Source organism: Carcharhinus amblyrhynchos, chromosome 2 (genome assembly GCF_965287045.1).
Source record: "Carcharhinus amblyrhynchos chromosome 2, sCarAmb.v2.hapA, whole genome shotgun sequence".
NCBI lineage: Eukaryota > Metazoa > Chordata > Chondrichthyes > Carcharhiniformes > Carcharhinidae > Carcharhinus > Carcharhinus amblyrhynchos.
In genome coordinates, this window is record NC_137325.1 from 137,253,405 (window position 1) to 137,275,764 (window position 22,360).

Below are 22,360 nucleotides of genomic sequence, written 5' to 3' on the forward strand. Positions count from 1 at the left end.
GCATTGACTGCTCGGGTTGGGGGGTATACAGGCTCTGATCGTGGGGTGGGGGGGAAAAAAGAGAGGTGATGGGAAAAGAGAAGCTGGCTCTGATCCAGGGCAGGGATCGTGAGGGGGGAGAATGTTTGCTATGATAGTGGCATGGATGGCCTGACACCTCTGTGGTGGGGAGGTGTTTTTTTCCCTCCTTGGATCAGAATGCTTCCATTTTGGTGCAACCAGGCTTTGTTGTGCTGTTTATGCCCTGCCTGCTAATGTGAAACACACCCATTTTTTTCATGACAAGGTCTCAAAAGATCTCGAGAGAAAACCAGCTAGTCATATCCTGTGTCATTCTAACTAAGTCAGAAAACACTGGTGGGAGTTGTTTATAGGCTCCCTGTTAATAGTTATACTGTTGTGCAGAACAATAAGCAAGAAACTACTGGAGCTTTCTAACAAAGCCAATGTAAAAATTGCAGGGGGCTTGAATCTTCAAAGAGACTGGGACAATTAAATTGGTAAGAGTGGTATAGAAGATTTTGTGGAATGCTTTTGAGACAGTTTGAGAGCAAAATGCTATGGAACATCTAGGGATAAAGCTATCATAGATTGTATTGTGTAATGAAATAGGGTTAATTGGTAATGCCATGGTCAACAAACCTCTCAAACAGTAGTCATAATACCATTAAATTTCATGTCAAGCTTGAAAGTGATATATTCCAATCATAACCATGAATCTCAAAGCCAATACACCAGGTACGAGTGGAGAACTAGCTAAGGTTAATTAGACAAACAGACAAGATAGGGAAGTAACCATTTAAATGAAACAGTTCGAAATCTTCAACAAAAATACATTCCATTGAAAAAAGTCCCATCAAGAGGTTCACAATGCTGCAAAAAGCAACAGTGGCAATTCTGAGGATTTGGATCATCTTAGAAACCAGAAGGTCATCAAAACATTGATGGAAATCGAAAATGTGGACTGAGTAAACTCATCATGAGTATAATTAATTGTAAGAGCATTTATAATTATACAGGAAGAATGTAGCTGAAGTAAATGTTGGCCCCTTTGAAGCAGAGTCAAGAGAAATCATCACAGGGATTGAGGAAATGGTAAAACCACTGAGCAAATATTTGGTGCCAGATTTCACAGTAGAAGACAAACTTCATATCAGAAATATGATAATCTAGGTGCTAAAAAGGAAATTGATATCAGCAGAGGAAAACATATTGGTGAAATTAAAGGACTACAATCTGACAAACTAAGATCTGATGGCCTCCATTCTAAGAACTAGCTGCAGAATCATTGAATCCCTACAATGCAGTAGGAAGCCATTCAGCCCATTGAATCAGTACTGACAGATCATCTGACCCACCCACTGCCCTCTCCCTGTAATCCTATGCATTTACCCCACTAATCCTCCTAACTTACATATCTTTGGACTATGGGGGGAAAATGGGAGAATCTAGAGGAAATTCATAGGGTGAATGTGCAAGCTCCACATAGACAGCCTCCCAAGGCTGGAACACAGGCCCCTGGCAATGTGAGGCAGCAGTGCTAACCACTGTGCCATCAGAACTTGTGGATGTACAAATTTAGCTTATATTCTCTAGAAATGAAGTACATTCGCATCAAAACCTATCCTGAAATTTAATAGGACAGACACACTGTTCCCATCTGTTGATGGGGGCGGGGGGTGGGTGGTTGTTGTGGAGGGAGTCTAAAACACAGGGGCATAGTTTCAGGATAAGGGGGCCAATCATTCACGATCAAGGTAAAGAGACATTATTTGGGTTGTGAATCATTGGAATTCTCTACTCTGTGTTATAGATGCATCATGATTTAAAACATTTTAGGCTAAGATGGAATGATTTTTGGTTTTGCAAGGAATTAAAGGGTCAAGTCCAAAGATGTGTGGGTTAGCTTGATTGGCTATGCTAAATTATCCCTTAGTGTCAGGGGACTAGCAGAGTAAATACATGCGATTACAGTGTTAGAGGCTGGGAGATTGTTGTCAGTGCAGTCTCAAAGGGCTAAATGGCCTCTTTCAGCATTGTAAGGATTCCATGGGGAGGGGTGGAGAAACAGTTGAAGCTCAAGAGCAGCCACAATCATACTGAACAGCAGCGGAGTAAGTTCAAAGGGCTGCATAATCTACTACTGCTCCTATTTTGTGCGTTTCAAGCCTGGCATGAAAATAAGTAGGAGAGTAGTAGTGATAATTTGGGTTAGGAATTAGAAGCAAAGTAACTGACAGGGAAGAAATGATCAAGAAGGGGAGGTAGCAGCAGAGAAGAGCCCAAAGGGATTAAGGGGAGATGATGGCCTAGTAGTATTATTGCTAGACTATTAATCCAGAACTCAGCTAATGTTCTGGGGATCAGCGTTCGAATTCTGCCACAGTAGATGGTGGTATTTGAATTCAATAAAAGATACCAGGAATTAAGAATTTACTGATGACCTTGAAACCATTGCCAATTGTCAGAAAAACCCATCTGGTTCAATATTGTCCTTCAGAAAAAAATCTGCCATCCTTATCTGGTCTGGCCTACGTGAGATTCCAGAACCCAGAGCAATGTGGTTGATTCAACCGGGGTTGGGCAATAAAACCTGGCCAACCAACGATGCCCATACCCCACGAATGAATTAAAGAAAATAGAACTTAGGGAAAGGCAGCAAGAATCATGGATCCAAAGTGACAACCAAAATGTAAATGGACAAGAGAGGAATTCCAATTACATAGCCAAGATGATGATTGCAAATTACCCATCCCAGCAAAAGAGAGAGAGAGAGAATGAACACTGCAGAAATTGATTATGAATTTGCACCTCATTTGTCAAGAGTGTCCCAGGTCTGTTATTGTGACATTGCTGACTTTGCTGGAGTAAATTGCTTTGGGGTTGAGGGGCATCCCACAGGAAGTGAAGGGGGATTATGGTTAAAAAAGGCTGAAAACAAGAACAGCATCATGATCTGAATACTGAGGAAAAAGCAGATACAAGCTTCATACGTGTCAGGGGATTAACAGCTGGCATGTGAACTGAAACCGAAAACTGTTTGTGACATTCCTAAACTTTGAGATAGACATCAACCCTTGAGGCAGCCAACAAAACAAAGACTTCTGCTGCAACTTCAGTCTTTTCCACACAGCCCTTTCTCTTTACAAAACTTCAGATGACCTTTCCCCCCCACCATCCAATCAAATATTTTATTACAATCCTTTCCGTGCCTTTAAGTTTTCTTATCCCCCCACACTTCTCTGCCAAAATAATCTCTTCACTTGTCGAAAGCACATCTAATCGCCTTTTTTTTGGCCACTGAAAGCTCAATGCTTGACCGTGTGCAAATTGTCAGCAAAGGAAACTTTGAATCAGCGGCTGGACAACAGATCCAGTCCCTGGAGCCTGCTGCCATCTACACATTTCAATTCCAACTATGCTGGAGGGTGTCAACTTTATCCTTTAGACTCATCTGACTTTTGCAATTTTGCTCAGGAGCCAACTAGGGATTTGAAACCGCGGCAGCACTATATTTAGCTTCTTTGACATCTAATTATTCCAGATAGCAACCACTCTAAATCATGTATACACACACACACAAAACATTCAGTACACAGTATCATTTTATTTGAATATTATAAACTACTTAAAAATTACAATTCCCAAGAAGCACGACTTCAAGAACAGAGGGGCAATAATTCATTGGTGAAGTAATAAATTAAAACAGAAAAAAAAAAGGAAAGGGAGAAGACATCCTAACAAAGCACAGCCATTTAAATTCGGAAATGTACTTGGGGACGGTCAGGATGGGAGGAACATTCAATCAGGCTGCAAAAATAAAAATTTGATCTTTTGAAGTTTGACAAATCACAATTGATTCAAGTTGCTGCATTCCCAATCTATCTGGTTAAAAGCATCTGATGAAGCAAAGTATTTGAACGGGGTTCTGGAACAAACGTTGGTCTGGACAGCAGGTAGAAACTCCCTATTCTTCAAATAGCGTCACAGGATGTTTTATATTTGATAGAGAAGGCCTTAGTTTAAGGTCAGGTGGCACCTCCTGACCATGTCAGCCTGGATTCTGGGCCCGAGGCAAAAGATGCCACTGAGCCAAGGCCAAATATGGATGAATTCCCATGTCGTGTGCCCAGTATTTAGTCAGAGAAATAAAAGGATACAATCAGCTCAGTTCAAGTGAATCCACTACAGCACATTTTACTTTATAAAATAATCTGTCAGTGTTATTGCTGAAAAGAATTGGCTCTGTACACATTTTATAAGACAAAATACATTTTTCAAAAATAGGATTGCATATGCTTTCTATTTAAATCTGTACATTCTTATTGAAGTTAAAGATCATTCCTATTTTCACATCTTTAAACTCCCAGCAGCCCCTTTTAGTCAGTATCCAGTTAATTTTAAGCACCCATTAGGATTTTACCATCAGCAGTTAAAAGCTCACTAATCAATCAAGTCCCAGGTATGTTATTTAGAAAATCAGTGAGAGGCACTCCTGACTTGCTGGAGCAAATTGCTTTGGAGGTTAGCCCTGAAGCACAGGAGATGAAAGGGGATTATGGTTAAAGGAAGTGCTGAAGACAGGAGCAACATCATGATCCAAATACTGAGCAAAAAGCAAATACAAGCCACTGAACAAGTGTGCCTCATCAGGGGTACGGTCGCTAAATATCTGCTTCAACAGGTACAATGTAATCAACCTCAATCTGTGGAATGAAATCACTTGCTTTGCAGATCATTCTCACTCAGATAAGACTTCAGTTTGGAGGTAGAACAGCTATTGCGAGTATACCTCTGCATTTGTCTCCGGCCTCAAATCTAACCCCTGGTTTAATTTGAGAGAATAAAATTTTGAGCATCGATGCTTGAAACACCACCTCTAGTTTCAGGGTGTATTACAATCAGACCCAACACTGGCGTGGAATCGAGAGCCATGGATAACTGCGACCAGGAAGCTTCCAATGTGGATTATATTCTCTGCAATCAGAAATCAGTATTGGGGCAAGAAAGTCAATTATATTGTCCACTGAACTGAGGTTCTTCTGTCAAAAAAAAAAATCACAACTTAAGGCTGTTGCACTAGCAGGTAAAAGCTTGGTGATGCAATCAAGCATCTTCAAGGGGATATACTTGACAGAAATCTGTCTGACTGAGCTCATAAAACTCGAATCAGACAAACTTTTCTTATGCTACCGAACTTTCCCCAACTAGAATTTGCAGTTCAGTAAATGTGAAACCAAAATCCAGAGAAGCCAAGTAATCGGCACCTCCTTGTCAAACAAGTACCCAGCATTAGCAGTAGCCAAATTTGGATCTGCTGTTTACTGCAACACCAGCATCTATTTTGGTAATGAGGACACTGCTGGTAAACTAACTGTCCACATTTACAGCAAAAGGTAGCAGAGCAACACATTCTCGTTGCTAACATTTGCACTAAAAGCTGGTTTCATTTTTAAAGGATGCCATGGCTTCAGGTTTTTAAATAAAAAAATTGGCAATTAAATCATTAACAAGTAGTTTAAAAAAGTTGGTGAACCATTAAAATATAAAAAGGCATATTTTCTAGACAGATGCATGAGGCACAATTCAGTGACTGGGTTTCAACACCAATTCCTTCACTGCTCATAATTGGTGTGACCCTTGTAGCCAAGTCTTGTACTTGATAATGACCTCCCTCTCTTCCTCCAGGGTCATGTCAAGGTAGTCCTCTTCATGTTCTGGGATATCTGCCAAAACCTCTTCCACAATTTCACGTTCCCTTTGTTTTTCTTCTGAGGACTCTTTGGTGGCAGGCACAAAATAAAAAGCAATTTTTAAATTCTTGGCTGAAATTTAGACACTTCAATTTAGCAAAAGATCAAAAATATAGTTCACACAATATTATCTGTTGGGCCTAAATACTACCAGCAGTCACTGCTAGATTTACATTTATGTAGACATTGGTCTTGGCTGTGACAGTCCCACATCAGGGTGGAAGGGACTTGAAGTCACCCACAATCAACATTCTATCATTAACTAAAAACTGAACAGAATCAGCTATATAAATACTGCTGTGGCTACAAGAGTAGTTCAGAGTCTGGGAATTCTGCAATGTCCAACACCTCCTGACTCCCTAAAGCCTGCAGTATCCACCATCTACAAGGCACAAGTCAGGAGTGTGAAGGAATACTCTCCAGTTGCCTGGATGAGTGCAGTTCCAACAACACAAGAAGCTCAACACTATCCAAGACAAAGCAGTTTGCTTGATTGGCACTGTATCCACTATGTTTAACATTCACTCCCTCCACCACTAGCACACAACAGCAGCACTTATTACTATCCACAAGATGCACTGCAGCAACTCACCACGGCTCCTCCGGCAACGCTTTCCAAACGCACGACCTCTACCACCTAGAAGGACAAGGGCAACAGATACATGGGAGCACCACCACCTGCAAGTTACCCCCAAGTCACACACCATCCTGACTTTGAACATTGCTGTTCCTTCACAGTCACTGCATAAATACCCTGGAACTTGATCCATAACAGCGCTGTGGACGTACCTACATTATGTGGACTGTGGCAGTTCACCATCACCTGCTCAAGGCAGTTAGGAATTGATAAATACCGGCCTTATCAGTTGACTTTCATATCGCAAGAATGAACAAAAAAACTGGATAGCTAAATTTGGACTGAAAGAATTGGAAGGATGGAAGTTGTTAAGCTCTGGCTGCTAATAACCCACAATTTTGTATAGATTTATACAGGATACATGTAAAATTAAGAGCAACCTGGTTTCCTTTAAATGTTGCATTTACTATTTCAGAACATTTGCTTCAATCTGCATTTGTCTGATGGCATTTTTCCAGAAAGGATCTGTGAAGATAATGAGTGTCCAACTTGATCTCCAGTGATTGGAGTCACAGTTAAGGCCCCACTATTAACCCTAGGCATATTATGCTGCTTACAGAAGCACAAAGTTCTGTTCAAAGAATGGATCCTCATACTATGGTGTTTCAGTGAAGTATTGGGCAGAAAGTCTGAATGGTAATGTTACCAGATGAAATCATATTTACCCAGGAGTAATAAATAGGAGGGAATATCTTTTCCACTCATCCATGCACATATTCCAAGAAACAGCAACACTAAGCACAAGAAATAAAGTCACCAAGTAACAGGAAACACCCTTTCAAACAGGGAGGTGAAGACTGCTAGGTGCAGAATTCTATATATGAAATTAATTTGTCATTTCTTAATCCGGTTCTTAGTCAGTGAAGATCTATAGTAAAAAAATTCATAATTATGTAAAAGATGGCAACCAGAGTGCTATGGGAAGAAATGTTGCACTGCTGTAGAGAACACTAGAATTAGGAGGAGAATGTGCCATTAAGATCTTGACTTATCTGATTGTGGTCTTGACTCTACTTTCCTGTATGCCCCCTATATAACCTCAATAGCCCCACTGATCAATGAACATATTCAATGACCAGTCTCCATTGCTCTCTTGTTGCCCATTGTGTAAAAAGATTTGCCCTTCAGTTCCGTGCATTACATTTGGCCTGGAGAGGATTATGCTGACAACAGTTGCCGAAAGGGATTCTAAAGTGTACCTGACCTTAAAATTCATCTCAATTTGTTTCTTATTTGTTGCTATATAAAACACGAATAGGAGTCAGGAGCTATTATAAGCCTCCATCACAGAGGAAATCTTTTCCTCGCAAGAGTGATTATACCACACAGCATAAGATAGAGCTGAAATGCCAGCCTGGAAATATTCTAAAAGAAACAAGGAAGGAATATGTTGAGATTGGTTGTATATACCAAATAGAACTGGAATAGAGAACTAGAACTATTAGAGGCTTTTGGACTTGGTACTAAAATTCCGGAGAGTTTTTCTTTCCTTAAAAGAAATGAAAGACAAAGACTCTATCCTCTATCACTGTCTCCCCAAGTGTGCCACCCAACGCTCAAGAAACTCACTCGGTGTGGGACACTGCTTTAAAAAGGAAACAGAGACAACACCCTCCGTTTGAAAGAGGGCACAGACTTAAAAAAAAAGGTGCTTTCCCCCCCCCCCCCTCATGTTTCACAATACTCACTTTTTGCACATTCACACACAAGCATGGTACAGACTTACTAATTAGGGAATTTAAATCACCTTCAATCTCCATATCCTCTGGAGAAGATGATGAGGGAGAGGAATTAAGTAGACTCGATGGAAGATAGCCACCATGATCTATCAGCGCCTGAACAGCACGCTCAATGTTCCCATTAAATCTCCTGAGGGCAATTTCTGCAGCAGAGTGATCAAAGCCCAGAAACGCCACCTATAATTTTTGGAAAAAGGGAAAAACCTCCTTTAAATGTATTGATCTATAATTAAAATCATCACGAAAATCAGAAATTTTGATACATCAGAAACTCATTAAAAGTAGACTCTGATTATCAAGGTTCTCTAGCCTTGAATTTTACGCTGAAGTACACTTATTTCATTACTAGCATAAATAATAATTTGGATCTCAGTAAACCAAAAAAGGATGTCAAAAAATAAAAAAGTCTGACACCAAGTTAAAAAGCCCAGCACCAAGTGCTCATCCATCTGTAACGAAGAGGCACTGACACTGAAATGTTTTCCATCAAAAAAACTACAAGGAACTCGGTTTAGAGGGCCAGTCCAAGAGCGACTGGTAATAACATAGGCCTTCATATCTGGGGTTCATTTGGCTAGAGACGTTAAAGGCAGAGACCGCATGGTTCTTGGTTGTTGCTAAGAAAATGTTAAACAGATTAAAACTTAGTCTAACATCTGGGTACACAACTGACTCTCCTGTCACAACGCCACCCCCACTATCCCCCCCCACCCCCTTCTGCTGCCCACTCCCTCTGCCACCTCATTCATCAACTACTGACCCATTCACGAAATCTCAGCTTACAACAGGCAGTGCAGTGAGGGGGGAATGCCCCACCTCCCCAAAGGACATACGTTCTGCATTTCTTTGGAAGCCAGACTTGGAAGAGCCCAGAAAAATGCACATCGGCATCAAGTTGAGGAAATCTACGAGTGAAGTGGCAATCTGATCATTGCAAGGAAGATCTGGGCCACTATTATATGTAGGTTCATGCAGAGAATGATTGCGCGAGACATACATAGTAGAGGTTCACAGCCATAAAATTATGCCTCAAGGCGATTGAGAAGGGGAAAATAAACTGGAGGGAGCAGAGGAAGAATTAAGAATTTGGGAGCGTTGTCAATAGGCAAGCAAGGCTGTGAAATTTCAGAAAGCTTGTGTAAGTTATCTGTGACTGCGGAACAGCAACAATGCACACCTGGTTGATAGTTTCTTCAGAGATTTCAACTCTGTTACTTGGTCCAGCTTCTTCATCGTCTAGGTGGGCTGGCTCAGGGCTGCGTTTAAGTATCTGAAAGAAAATTCAACGAATGAGGGCAAGTCATTATTACCTGTAATAATGAAACCCATCTTGATGAGCAAAGTTTAGTATATTGAAAATAGATGGGTTAAAATAGAATTTAATATCTCCGTTCAACAGTTGGATGTTAAGTGCATAAGTCTGAAAAACAAATCAGCATATTCAGAGGATGAGAATTTTGGTAGATTATTTCTACTAAACATGTCAGCAACTGAAGAGCCTCAGACGTTGCCAAGATTAGATTTCAGCTGAAAAATGCCATCGTGATAAAGGAGTTAAAGACTTGGCTAGGAATAGCCACTCAGCAGAACTGATTGGCATTTTTTTCTGCTACTGTTCATTAAAGAACTCTGCACAGCATTAAAGGAGGGGAATAGTGTTGACTGAACTAACAGCAATTAGTAGATTGGGAGTAAACACTGCCGATTGAGAGTAGCACTGCTGCCTCACAGTGCCGGGACCCAGTTTCAATTCCAGCCTCGGGTTACCGTCTGAGTGGATTTCGCATGTTCTGCGTGGGTTTCTCTCAGTGCTCCTGTTTCCTCCCACAGTCCAAAGATGTTCAAGTTAGGTGAATTAACTATGAAAAATTGCCCCTTAGTGTCCCAAGATTTGCGAATCAATTGGATTAGCCATGGTAAATATGTGGGGCGAGAGCCTGTCAAAGAAACGGTGCAGACTTGATGGCCCAAATGGCCTCTTCTGCACTGTAGGGATTCTATAAGTTGAAGATTACTTTGAACATCACTTAAAAAGGTAATGTTCATCTATTACAGTTCACTTGCTGCTAGAGGCTTCAGTAGGACTTACGAGTCATGCTGGGGGATTCTAACACTTCTGTAAATTCTGACCAGCTAAAAAGAGCAAGTAATGGTCTAACTCTTATCTAATAGGAGTCACCAAGAGAAAGGGAGTGTTTAGTCCATCAGCATCCAGCTCAGGGCCCCTTTTGGTCTGCAGCAAGAATGGGAGGACGCCTTTAAAGCTAAAGTATAGTTCATTTATTAATTACAAGTAAGGCTTACATTTACACTGCACTGAAGTTACTAAGAAATTCCCTTAGTTGCCACACTCTGGCGCTTGCTCAGATTAATGCAGTTAACCAACATGTCTTTCAGAATGTGGGGGGAAACTAGAGCACCTGGAGGAAACCCACACAGACATGGGGAGAACATGCAAACTCCACACAGACAGTGACCCAAGTTGGGAATCAAACCTGGGTCCCTGGCGCATTAAAAAGTCTGACAACACCAGGTTTAAGTCCAACCGATTTATTTGATAGTAAACTCACAAGCTTTCGAGGTTTCCCTCTTCGTCAGGTGACTGGAGAGTTCTGGCCTCAGACAGAGCATATAAAGCACAGACAGTTTAGAGATTACTGATTAGAATGCAAATCTTTACACCTAACCTGCTGTTCAAGTCCTAAAGTGGCTGACAATGTGTGTGGAAGGAGCACTGATCACATTGTCAGCCACTTTAGGACTTGAACAGCAGGTTAGGTGTAAAGATTCGCATTCTAATCAGTAATCTGTAAACTGTCTGTGCTGTTATATGCTCTGTCCGAGGCCAGAACTCTCCATTCACCTGACGAAGAGGGAAACCTCGAAAGCTTGTGAGTTTACTATCAAATAAATCGGTTGGACTAAAACCTGGTGTTGTCAGACTTTTTACTGTGTTTACCCCAGTCCAACGTCAGCACATCCACATCATCCCTGGCACATTAACAGTGCTAACGAGAGCTCATGGAATCTCACCTACTGCACTTTTGTTTGATTCAAACTACTTCACATTGATATCATTGGTTAGTGCATACAAGTGACATCCATAGATCAATTTGCAGTAACCCTCTGCCTATCATTTTTTTTGTAATACCAATAAATAAGTTTAAATTAAGTTTATTTGTTAGCGTCACAAGTAGGTTTACATTAACACGGTAATGAAGTTACTGTGAAAATCCCCTAGTCACTACACTCCGACGCCTGTTTGGGTAGGCGGAGGTAGAATTTAGCATGGTTAATGCACTGAACCAGCACGCCTTTCGGATTGTGGGAGGAAATCGGAGCACCTGGTGGAAACCCATGCAAACACGGAGAGAACGTACAGACGCCACACAGACAGTGATGCAAGCTGGGAATCGAACCAATATTCCTGGCGTTGCAAGGCAGCAGCTTGTACCACTCTGCCACCACTATGATGGTCAGTTTTCTAGGGTTATTTTTCATCAACTTTAACTGGAACCTCCATTAGTCAGCAGTAAAAATGCAGTGCAAGCTTATTTCATCTTATAAACTCAAACTCAACACAGTGGCACAGTAGTTAGCACTGCGCCTCACAACGTCAGGGACTCAGATTCAATTCCCAGCTTGGGTCACTGTCAATGTGCAGTTTGCATGTTCTCCCCGTTTCTATGTGGGTTTCCTCCAGGTGCTCTGGTTTCCTCTGACAATCCGAAAGACATGCTGATTAGGTGCACTGGCCACGTTAATTCCTCCTCAGTGCACCCAAACAGGCGACAAGTGCGGCGACTAGGGGATTTTCACAGTAACTTCATTGCAGTGTTAATGTAAGCCTACTTGTGACACTGATAAATAAACTAAACAAAAAACTCCCAATAATGTTTGGGGACACTAGACAATTCTGAGTAGTGAAAGTGACTGACCTCTATAGCACGATCCAAGTTATTATTCGCTGATCTAAATGCCTTGGCAGCAGCTTTTTCTGAATAGCCCATTGCCACCAAGGAATTTACAGCTTCTTGTTTTTTCCTTTTTCTCTCTGCTTTCTCTTTTCTCCGAATTTCAGCTTTCTCCTGCAGAATACAACACAGAAAATAAGTCAGTTAAAGTCTGGATAACTTCAGCTGGAAGAGTTCAAAGAGGCAAAATAAAAATCTTGGCCCATTTTTAAAAATAAAGAAACTGAATTTGGAAAAACACCAAGTTACAGAGCAGTTCACATCTCTAGGTGGCACTTGAACTATTAAAAACTTGAAATTTACTTCTAAACAAATTAAAGAGGAAACACTTCAATTCAATCTAATAGAGTTGGAGGGCATTAGGAGAAGTTGAAGAAACTTGGTTTGTTCTCATTGGAATGACGGAGGTTGAGGGGCGACCTGATATAAGTCTACAAGATTGAGGGCATGGACAGAGTGGACAGTCAGAAGCTTTCCAGGGTTGAAGAGTCAATTATTAGAGGGCATACGTTCAAGATGCGAGGGGCAAGGTTTAAAGGAGATGTACGAGGCAAGTTTTTGTTTTAAACACAAAGAGTGATGGGTGCCTGGAACTTGCTGATCAGGGAGGTAGTGGAAGCAGATACGATAGTGACATATGAATATGATAGGAATAGGGGGATATGGTCCCTGGAAGGGTAAGGGATTTTAATTCAGACGGGCAATGGCATGGTTGGTGCAGGCTCGAAAGGCTGAAGGGTTTGTTCTTGTTCTGTAATTTTCTTTGTACAAAATACAGTTGGAAGCAGAGTTAATGACCTCTATCTTGCTGCATTGGTGTCTTGACCCAACATCAACAATACCAGTTGATCCATTTAAAGCAGCTAAAGGTGAGTGTAGGGAGGTCTTGTGGCTCAGTGGTTGGGGCCTGTGTTTTGCAGCATAAAGTTCCTTATTCCAAGTCCTACTCTGCGATACGTTGGCTATGGAAGACCTGTGCATGACATGGCCAAACAGGTTGATAATGAATCTGCCCTCTCTTCCAATCTGCCCATAGCAGGGAGTGAAAGGGTCCCCTCATCAGCCATGCCTATGTGGGATGATGCCCCTCAATCAAAGCCTCTTGTCTCTCTCTGTTAAATAGATGCCTATGGCCTCTTGTGGACCAAGGCTAATGAAGGAAGAAAGATGGGATTCATCAAGTAAAGGCTGGTCATTCAAATCAGTAATCAGGCTTCTTCTGCCTTTACTGCCACATCCACAGTCCTAATCCAGAGATGCAGAGTAGCACTGGGAGAACATAATTCCTAGGTTTCAAATAAACAAAGTTAAGCAAATATCTGTAGGGGAACCTCCATTATCTGTCACAACGTAGGAACATTGTCATTCTCCATCAAGACACTACAAACTTCGGTGGTAGTCAGTGTTGTTAAGTGGTCACGTCAAGAGCAAAAATGAAGAAAAACCCACAACAAGCAGAGACAGGTCAGTCCTTTTTAGTCAGTCTTTTGACATGAAGGTGAAACGAGTCTAGGCAATTTAGTATATTGTAAAAATCTGCATAAACCTGAAATGCTTGAGTTAGACAAATAAGAACATAAGAAATAGGAGCAGGAGTAGGCCATCTAGCCCTTCGAGCCTGCCCCGCCATTCAATAAGATCATGGCTGATCTGTCGTGGCTCAGTTCCACTTTCCCGCTTTCTCCCCATAGCCCTTAATCCCCTCGCTTATCAAAAACCCATCAACCCGCGTCTTAAAAATATTTAGCGAGGCAGCCTCCACCACTTCAACGGGCAGAGAATTCCAGAGATTCACCACCCTTTGAGTGAAGAAGTTCCTCCTCAACTCCGTTCTAAACTGTCCCCCCTTTATCTTGAGGCTGTGCCCCCTAGTCCTACTGTCCTTTGAGCAGGAAGAGTCTCTCCACCTCTATCCTATCCATCCCATTCATCATCTTACACGTCTCAATGAGATCTCCCCTCATTCTTCTAAACTCTAACGAGTACAAGCCTAGTTTATTCAGCCTCTCCTCATAGCTCAACTCCCTCAACTCCGGTATCAGCCTAGTAAACCTCCTCTGCACTCCCTCCAAGGCCAAAATATCCTTGCATAAGTGCGGCACCCAAAACTGCACACAGTACTCCAGCTGCGGCCTCACCAATGCCCTATACAGCTGCAGCAAGACCTCCCTACTTTTATATTCAATCCCCCTCGCTATGAAGGCCAGCATCCCATTAGCCTTCCTGACCACCTGCAGGCTGGGTTTTTGCGACTCGTGCACAAGGACCCTGAGGGTCCCTCTGCACCGTCGCCTGCTGCAGTTTTTCGCCACGTAAGTAATAGTCCTTCCTACCATTATTCCTACTAAAGTGGACCACCTCGCACTTGCCAACATTAAATTCCATTTGCCAGTTCCTGGCCCATTCGTCCAGCCTATCTAGATCCTTCTGCAGACTCTCCACACCCTCCGTGCAATTTGCCGTTCCACCAATCTTGGTGTCATCAGCAAATTTCGACACCATACACTCGGTTCCCTCCTCCAGATCATCTATATAAATGGTAAAAAGCTGAGGCCCCAGCACCAACCCCTGGGGCACTCCACTAGTCACAACCGCCAATCCGAATAGCACCTTATCTTTCAGTCCGTAAGAAAATAGTGTTGTTTACTGCATTGCCTCATTTACAAAGAGGGAATTGAAGTTAAGATTGGAACATATTTTCTAGAAAACAAGCTGCTCATTAGCTGTGAGGTGAGCCTGAAATCTGCCCCAGAGTGGAGGTGGCATTATGCTGGCTTTCCAGCCCTATCAGGGTCACCACCAGCCTGAAATAATGGAACTCACGATGAGAGCATTGTTTACAAGAATGTCAGCACAGTGAACCAGAGGAGATCACTCAAGGCAAATTCCATACGAGGTAACAACAGGTTACATTGCTAGAAATACTTAAATTTAAATTACCTCTCGTCTCTGGTAGATGTGTGATGCAGCAAAATCAATATCACCGTTACATGCTCGCAAACTTAACCTTGCCTCCTGGGCTGTAAATCCAAGACTCATAAGTTGCACCACCTTTTTATCATCCACAGAAAGCTTTCCCAATAACATTTCTGCCTAAATCAAATAAGCAGGAGAGAAATAGTGATGAAATTTAATGCAGAGAAGTGCAAACTGATACAAAAAAATGACGTGGAGATGCCAGCATTGGATGGGGGTAGGCACAGTAAGTAGTCTCAACACCAGGTTAAAAGTCCAACAGGTTTATTTAGTAGCACAAGCTTTCGGAGCACTGCTCTTTCATGAAGGGACTCACCTGATGGAGTAACGCTCCGAAAGCTTGTGTTACTAAGTAAACCTGTTGGACGTTATCCTGGTGTTGAAAAAAAAATTAAGAAAGAAAGAGAGAGACAAAGTAAGATAGAGGGTATAATTCAAAACAGTGTGGGGACAGAGACCTGGAGTATAGGTACACAGTGAAAGGGCAGCCTGAGAACGCAAAAAGGCAGATGAGATTCTGGGCTCTAAGTACGAAAGATTCAGCATAATTTCCTTGCTTTATGAATCACTGGTTTGGCCTCAACTAGAGTATTGTGTTCAATTCTTGATTGGCCACACTTTAAGAAGGACGTGAAGGCTTTAAGGAAGGGTACAGAAGTGATTTACACAAACAATTCTGAGGGGCAGTGATGGGGAGATGCCGGCGTTGGACCGAGGTAAATACACTAAGAAGTCTCACAATACCAGATTGAAGTCCAACAGGTTAACAGGTTTATTTGATAGTAAATGCCGCAAGCTTTTGGAACGTTGTTTCTTTGTCAGGTGAGTGTAAAGTTCTTTCCACTCACCTGACGAAGGAATAGCGTTCTGAAAGCTTGCGGCATTTACTATCAAAATACCAGGTTAAAGTCCAACAGGTATATGTGAGACCTCTTACTCAGAAGCTGGATAGACAGGAGCAAGCTGAGGCTGTTCTCCCCTGGGAAGAACAAGTAGAGAGGAGATTTTGTAGAATAGTGCAAAATTGTGAAGGATTAGAGAAAGCAGATAGAGATTCACATTGGTGGAGGGGTCAAGGACTGGAGGGGGGGGGGGAAAAAGAGAGAGAGAGAGAGATGCAGATTTAAAGGGAAGGAGGTTCAATTATGATAGAAGAATTGGATGAACAAAGAGAAAATGTTTGTAGGACCATGAGGAACGAGGGACAGGGACTAACTGAATTCCTCTGGCAGAAAGCTGGCACAGACAATAGGTTAAATGGTTTCCTATGATTTTATTTCTATGAATCGTAGCAATATTTTCCCACACATTTCACTTCACATATTACTGGAATCCAAAACTCCAAAAAAAATTGTGTTTGAAATAAAAGAGTAATAAAAGGTAATGCATTTTACTGCCAAATGAAATAAACCTTACTGCAGAACCAAATGGAACTAAAAGTGATATTAAAGAAAACTACAAGCAGAAATCAAGATAAAAGCCTGCACCTCATTGAGATGATTTTTAGTTTGATCCAGCTTTCCTTTATGGTACAATACCACTCCCTGAAGAAGCTTGAGTCGCAAGTAAAGCACCTGCTCATTGGCAGTGTTACCCTATGAAATGCAAAATGAGTATGAAAAAAAAACAAAACAACATATAGGTGCACAAATCAACATCAACAGCGCTCAGTTCCGGCCATTGCTTGGAAATACTATCAAAGTCACCAGGTTGGCAGTGACTGCATGCATTAAAGCTCATTTAAAGGGTCAAATGACATGACAAAAGTAAACCATATCATTTGTAACAGTTAAGTCAAAATTGGGGAAATTATTGCTGCTCTCAGCTGTGTATTACATTGCAAATTTACAGTTGATTTGTAATTTGTAGAAAATCTGTATTTTACCTTAAAGCAAAGTTATCCAACAAGTTTAAGAACATGAATAATAAACCTTCAGGTTGTAGAGTCGCTCCAGGTTCTCTCCGTAGCAATTATTCAGTCGCGTTTGGGCGCGTTTTAATCTCCCTTCTGCATCACGAAGGCAGTCGAGCTGCTCCAGCTGCAGATAACACCAAACTACTTCCAGTTGTAGGACTGCGTAGTTATCTACGGTGTTCAGGAGCTCAGACCCACATTTTCTAGGACCGTAAACGATATATCAATACATCATTTAAATCCCAAAAGATTTATAGTCGACAGTTTGAGATTCATGCAAATTGTGCACACAAGGCAGACAATAAACAATGACTTCAAAAAGTACTTCACTGGCATGTACAATTCTGGGATCACAACTTAGGAAGGATATGAAGTCATTGGAGTGAATGCAGAATGATTCCAGAAATGATAAACTTCTGTGATGCATTGGTATTCACCAAGGAGAAGGACATGGAGGACAGTGAGATGAGTATGGAGCATACTAACATGCATTGAGATCAAGAAAGGCGGCAGGGGAACAGCACTGAATGGACAGCCCGTGCAGACACACAATGGGCTGAATGGCTTCCTCCTGCACTGTAACAATTCTGCGATTTTGGTTCTGTGATTCCAGAAAGCTCAGCTCATGAAAAAGCACTAAATAAACAGAAGCCTTTTCTTTTACGTAAAATAACCTTTCCATTTTGGGCATCCAGCATCATTATTAAAGCAGATCCAGTAAAGCAGATCTTGCTCGGGTGCAGATTAAATTGTATGCTTCACATTTCACATATCACTTATCCATGAAATTGTCAACTTTATTCCCATTAAATGTGAATCAAGACTCTATTTGAAACAAAGCCCAGCAGACAGATTGAAGTAGAAACTGTACAATTAAGTTAAGCAAATGCAATCGAAAAGGGAGAAAAATCTTCCAGTGAAACTAATTTATAACTAATAAACAATTACATAATTGCATAAATATTAAAGAGATGCAAACATTCGTTCGAAGAGAATTGAACAGGAGATAGGAGGGGGAAAGGGCAAGATCTTTAGTGTAGCTATCCAAATTAAATATTATTGATATAGAATAAGAAATGCGAATATTGAATAATATAAAGGAGGCACTATTTTTCTCTCCTCCAATAGAGTATATAGTCAAATATTTGAATTAGAAAGCAGACCTTCAATTATAAATGTTAATATTAAAATTGCAATCAGCATAATTCATCACAAATTGCAGGACAATAATTAAAGCCTGGGTAGCGTGGGAAAAAAGCCACAGAACAAATCCCTTTCAAGTAATACGAGTCTGAACTCCATTAGTCATGGCACTGATGAAAACTATGATGAGGGCAGGGATTAAGGTCCAGGTTCTCACTCCAGACCAAATGCTGATGAAACATTTGAATTTGGAAACAAAGTATTTGATAAAAATACTGTAGAATTTCCTGCAGAAGGAAAGTTCTGGAAGGCACAGGATTGTTGGGTGCAATAAAGGGGAAAACATCATCATCTGCCCTGGAAGCTCCTCAATGTCGCATGCAAATGAAGCAATGTGAAAAGAGTAGTTACCCAAATTCTTCGTCAGCATCCAATAGATACAACAGAGCCGAAGCATAATCTTTCTTCTTCATAAAGGCTCTGCCTTTTTCATGGAGTGTCATAGCTAATAAAAGTGCCTAGCAAGCAAATAAAACAGGAATTTAAAATCAAATTATTGCAGGAACTGTTAACAAAGAACAGTACTGCATAGGAGCAAGCCCTTCAACCCTACCAAGCCTGCGCTGTTCATGTTGTCCTTTCTAGGCCAATCGTTTGTATCCCTCTATTTCCACTCATCCATGAGTCTATGCAGCAAGTCTCAAATGTCATTAATGTCTCTGCCTCAACCACCTCACTTGGCAGTGCATTCCAGGTCCCCACCACCCTGTGTAAAAAATTTTCTCCGCACATCTGCGTCCAGTTCTGGTCACCTTATTACCGGAAGGACGTGGAGTCTCTGGAAAGGGTGCAGAGGAGGTTTACTAGGATGTTGCCTGGCATGGGGGGACTGGGTTACGAGGAGAGATTGAAGAGACTGGGGCTATTCTCCTTGGAAAGACGGAGATTGAGAGGGGACATGATAGAGGTATATAAGATACTGAAGAGAATAGATAGAGTTAATAGTGAGAGACTGCTCCCTAGACTGGGTACGAACACGAGAGGTCATCACTTAAGGGTGAGGGGGGGAGGTATAATTTGGAGGTAAGAGGAAGGTTCTTTACGCAGAGAGTTGTGGGGGTCTGGAATGCGCTACCGAGTAGGGTGGTGGAGGCAGGAACGTTGGACTCGTTTAAGATGCAGTTAGATAGGCACATGAGTGAAACAAGAATGGAGGGATATGGTAGGGGCTATTAAATAGGGTTAAACCTCAGGAGACACCGGAAGGGCAGGCTGTATGATTAATATTTTTTGTCTTTATTCCACAGGTGGAGGTCCACCTCGTGTCAAGCGAGGGGCATGCACACGGCGGGTCGTGTGTGGGCTGCTCTTGGAAGTCCAGGAGTGGCCTAGTACTTCATGTCGGTGTGTGCGCTTGATCCTGGACCGATAGACGGGCGCCGCAACAGCTCAGTGACTAGCACTGCTAGCTGTGCAGATACATGGATTTGGGCCTGTGTCTGTGGGAGTTTGCGCATTCTCCCTGTGGTTGCGTGGGTTTCCTCCGGGCGCTCCGGTTTCCTCCCACACCCCAAAGATGTGCTCTTAGGCTAATCGGTTTCCACCAAATTGACACTATTTCTTCCCTGAATCTGACTGAGTAGGGTCCCATTCGTAGACATGCAGGGTAAAATAGGTGTAGGGTGATGCGGCGGCACGGGCTCGTTGGGCCGAAGGGCCTGTTTCCCATGCTGGGTTGTTCTTTGTTCTTTATCTCTACTGAACCTTTCCTCCCCTTACCTTGAACTTGTGCCCCCTTGAAATTGTCATTTCTACCCTGGAAAAAAGGCTTCCACTGTCCACCTATGCCCCTCAATTTTATGAGCTTATCAGGTAACCCCTCAGGCTCTGACTTTCGAGGGAGGACAATCTCAATCTCTCCTTATAACTAATATTCTCCTTACCAGGCAATATCCTGATAAAGCTTTTCTGTACTCCCCCCAAAGCCTCCACGTCCTTCTGGTAGTGTGGTGACCAGGATTGGACACTATTCCAAATGTGGCCTAACCAAAGTTGCATATAACTAACGTAATCTGCCAACTTTTATACTCGATGCCCCGGCCGATGAAGGCAAGCATGCCATATGCTTGCATCATCTTTTCCACCTGTGCTGCCACTTTTAAGAATCTGTGGACCTCTACTCCCAGATCTCTGTGCGTCTATGTTCCTGATGGTTCTGCCATTTATTTTATCGTTCCCAGCTGAATTTGGTCTACCAAAATGCATCAATGTGCATTTGTGCGGATTAAATTCCATCTGCCTTTTCTCCATCCAATTTTCCAGCCTATAATCCTGCTGTGTTCTGACAATCTTCAACACTATCTGTAATTCCAGCAACCTTAGTATAATCTGCAAACATGCTAATCAAGGCCAGCTATGTTTCCACCCCCGCCCCCCCCACACCCCAAGTCATTTATATACTACAAACAGAAGTCCCAACACTGATCCCTGAAGAACACTACTAGTTACAGATCTCCATTTAGAAAAACACCCTTCCACTGCTATCCTCTGTTTTCTATGGCCAAACCAGTTCTGAATCCATCTAGTTAGTTCACCCTTGATCCCATATGATTCAACCTTTTGCTGCCATGACGGATCTTGTCTACTGCTTTACCAAAGTCCGTGTAGACAACATCCACGGGAATTCTCTCTTCAATCATTTTTGCCATCTCCTCATAAAACGCAAATTAGTGAGATATGACCTCCCTCGTACAGAACCATGCTGTCGCTAATAAGACCTTTCAGTTGCAAAAATGTATAGATTCTATCCTTGAGAATCTTCTCCAACAGTTTCACCATCAGTGACATCAAGCTCACTAGCCTATAATTACCCAGGTTATCCTTGCTACTCCTCTTAAATAACATCAGCTTTCTTCCAATCCTCTGGGACCTCACCTGTGGCTAACAGTGACACAGTAAAAAGTCTGACAACACCAGGTTTTAGTCCAACCTATTTACTTGATAATATACTCACAAGCATATAATAAATAGGTTGGACTAAAACCTGGTGTTGTCAGACTTTTTACTGTGTTTACGCCAGTCCAACGCCGGCATACCCACATCATGACTAACAGTGACACACAGATTTCTGTTAGAGGCCCAACAATTTCGTCTCCTGTCTCCCTAAGAAATCTGGGATAGATGCCATATGGCCATGGGGTTTTGTCTACCTTAATGCTTTTTAAACACACCCAACACTTCCCTCCCTCATAACGATGACTTGCTCTAGAGGGTTTACATACCCTTCCAAGGCATCAATCGACAAATCCCTCTCCTTTGTGAATACCGATGCAAAGTACTCATTAAGAATCTCATCTACTTCCTTTGGTTCTACGCATAATTTCCCTCCTTTATCCTTGATTGGACTAACTTCTCTAGCTATGCTTTTGTTCCTAATGTGTATAAAATATCTTGGGATTCTACTTAATCCTACCCACCAAGGACATTTCGTACCCTTCCTAACTCCCTACTTGAAGTCTTTTCTACTTTCCGTGTATTCTTCAAGTGCTTCATCTGTTTTTAGTTGCCTAGATCTAGAAAAAGTTGAACACTGCAATTAACAGCCAGTGAATCTTTACTAAGTTGCTTTCTGAAATTAAAAAAAATTAAAAGGGTACAACATTTGGAGCACTGGAAGTTTGGTATTGGTAACAACAAAAAGCCATAAACTAAAGTATGACACTGAGCCACTTAAGGAGATTATAGGTCAGACAGCCAAAAGGTTGGTCAAAGAGGTAGGTAGGTTTTAAGGAATGTCAGAAAAGGAGAAAAGCAAGATAAATTGGGAAGGCACGATACAAATTTTTGTTCATTTCAATGTCTTAGCTCATTCACTGCAGGAGAAAGGAAGCTCGTCCTGCTATTCCATGCTACTTTGCAGAACTCCCTGGGGGAGTGTGAAACCTACAAACGGGAACAGGCTGTCTCATTGTCTTGGCCTTGTATAGTGTATTGTGCAGGTGTGTGTGCCCACGCACATGTGTGGTGGCGGGGGTAGAAAGAGAGACAGAACATGTGAATTTCATGATGGGATGGAGTACTGCAGTTGACGTAGTGGATTTCATCGTTATTCTGTGAGTACCATCACCAGAAGGAATATAGCAGGGATTGAAAAAGGGAGAAATTAGTGAAGGTCAGCACATGTGGCTTTGTCAAAGTCACCAACATTCAGAAGAAATTTAAAA

General features: G+C 41.9%; 1 protein-coding gene across 2 annotated transcripts in view; it reads right to left on the reverse strand.

The window, feature by feature from the left end:
• Positions 1-4,299: 4,299 nt before the first annotated feature.
• LOC145358853 (NEDD8 ultimate buster 1-like) overlaps positions 4,300-22,360 on the reverse strand; it is a 38,227-nt gene continuing 20,166 nt past the window's right edge. The window contains exons 8-16 of one of the 2 annotated variants that reach the window (XM_080213195.1): positions 18,549-18,655; positions 17,011-17,197; positions 16,567-16,674; positions 15,044-15,196; positions 12,068-12,217; positions 9,307-9,399; positions 8,138-8,306; positions 6,346-6,390; positions 4,300-5,780 (exon numbers count right to left, since the gene is read on the reverse strand). In XM_080213195.1, coding sequence (XP_080069321.1) covers positions 5,623-5,780; positions 6,346-6,390; positions 8,138-8,306; positions 9,307-9,399; positions 12,068-12,217; positions 15,044-15,196; positions 16,567-16,674; positions 17,011-17,197; positions 18,549-18,655 — 1,170 coding nt within the window. In that variant the 3' untranslated portion in view covers positions 4,300-5,622. The remainder of the gene's footprint in view (positions 5,781-6,345; positions 6,391-8,137; positions 8,307-9,306; positions 9,400-12,067; positions 12,218-15,043; positions 15,197-16,566; positions 16,675-17,010; positions 17,198-18,548; positions 18,656-22,360) is intronic. The other variant, XM_080213203.1, reaches the window with a different exon arrangement.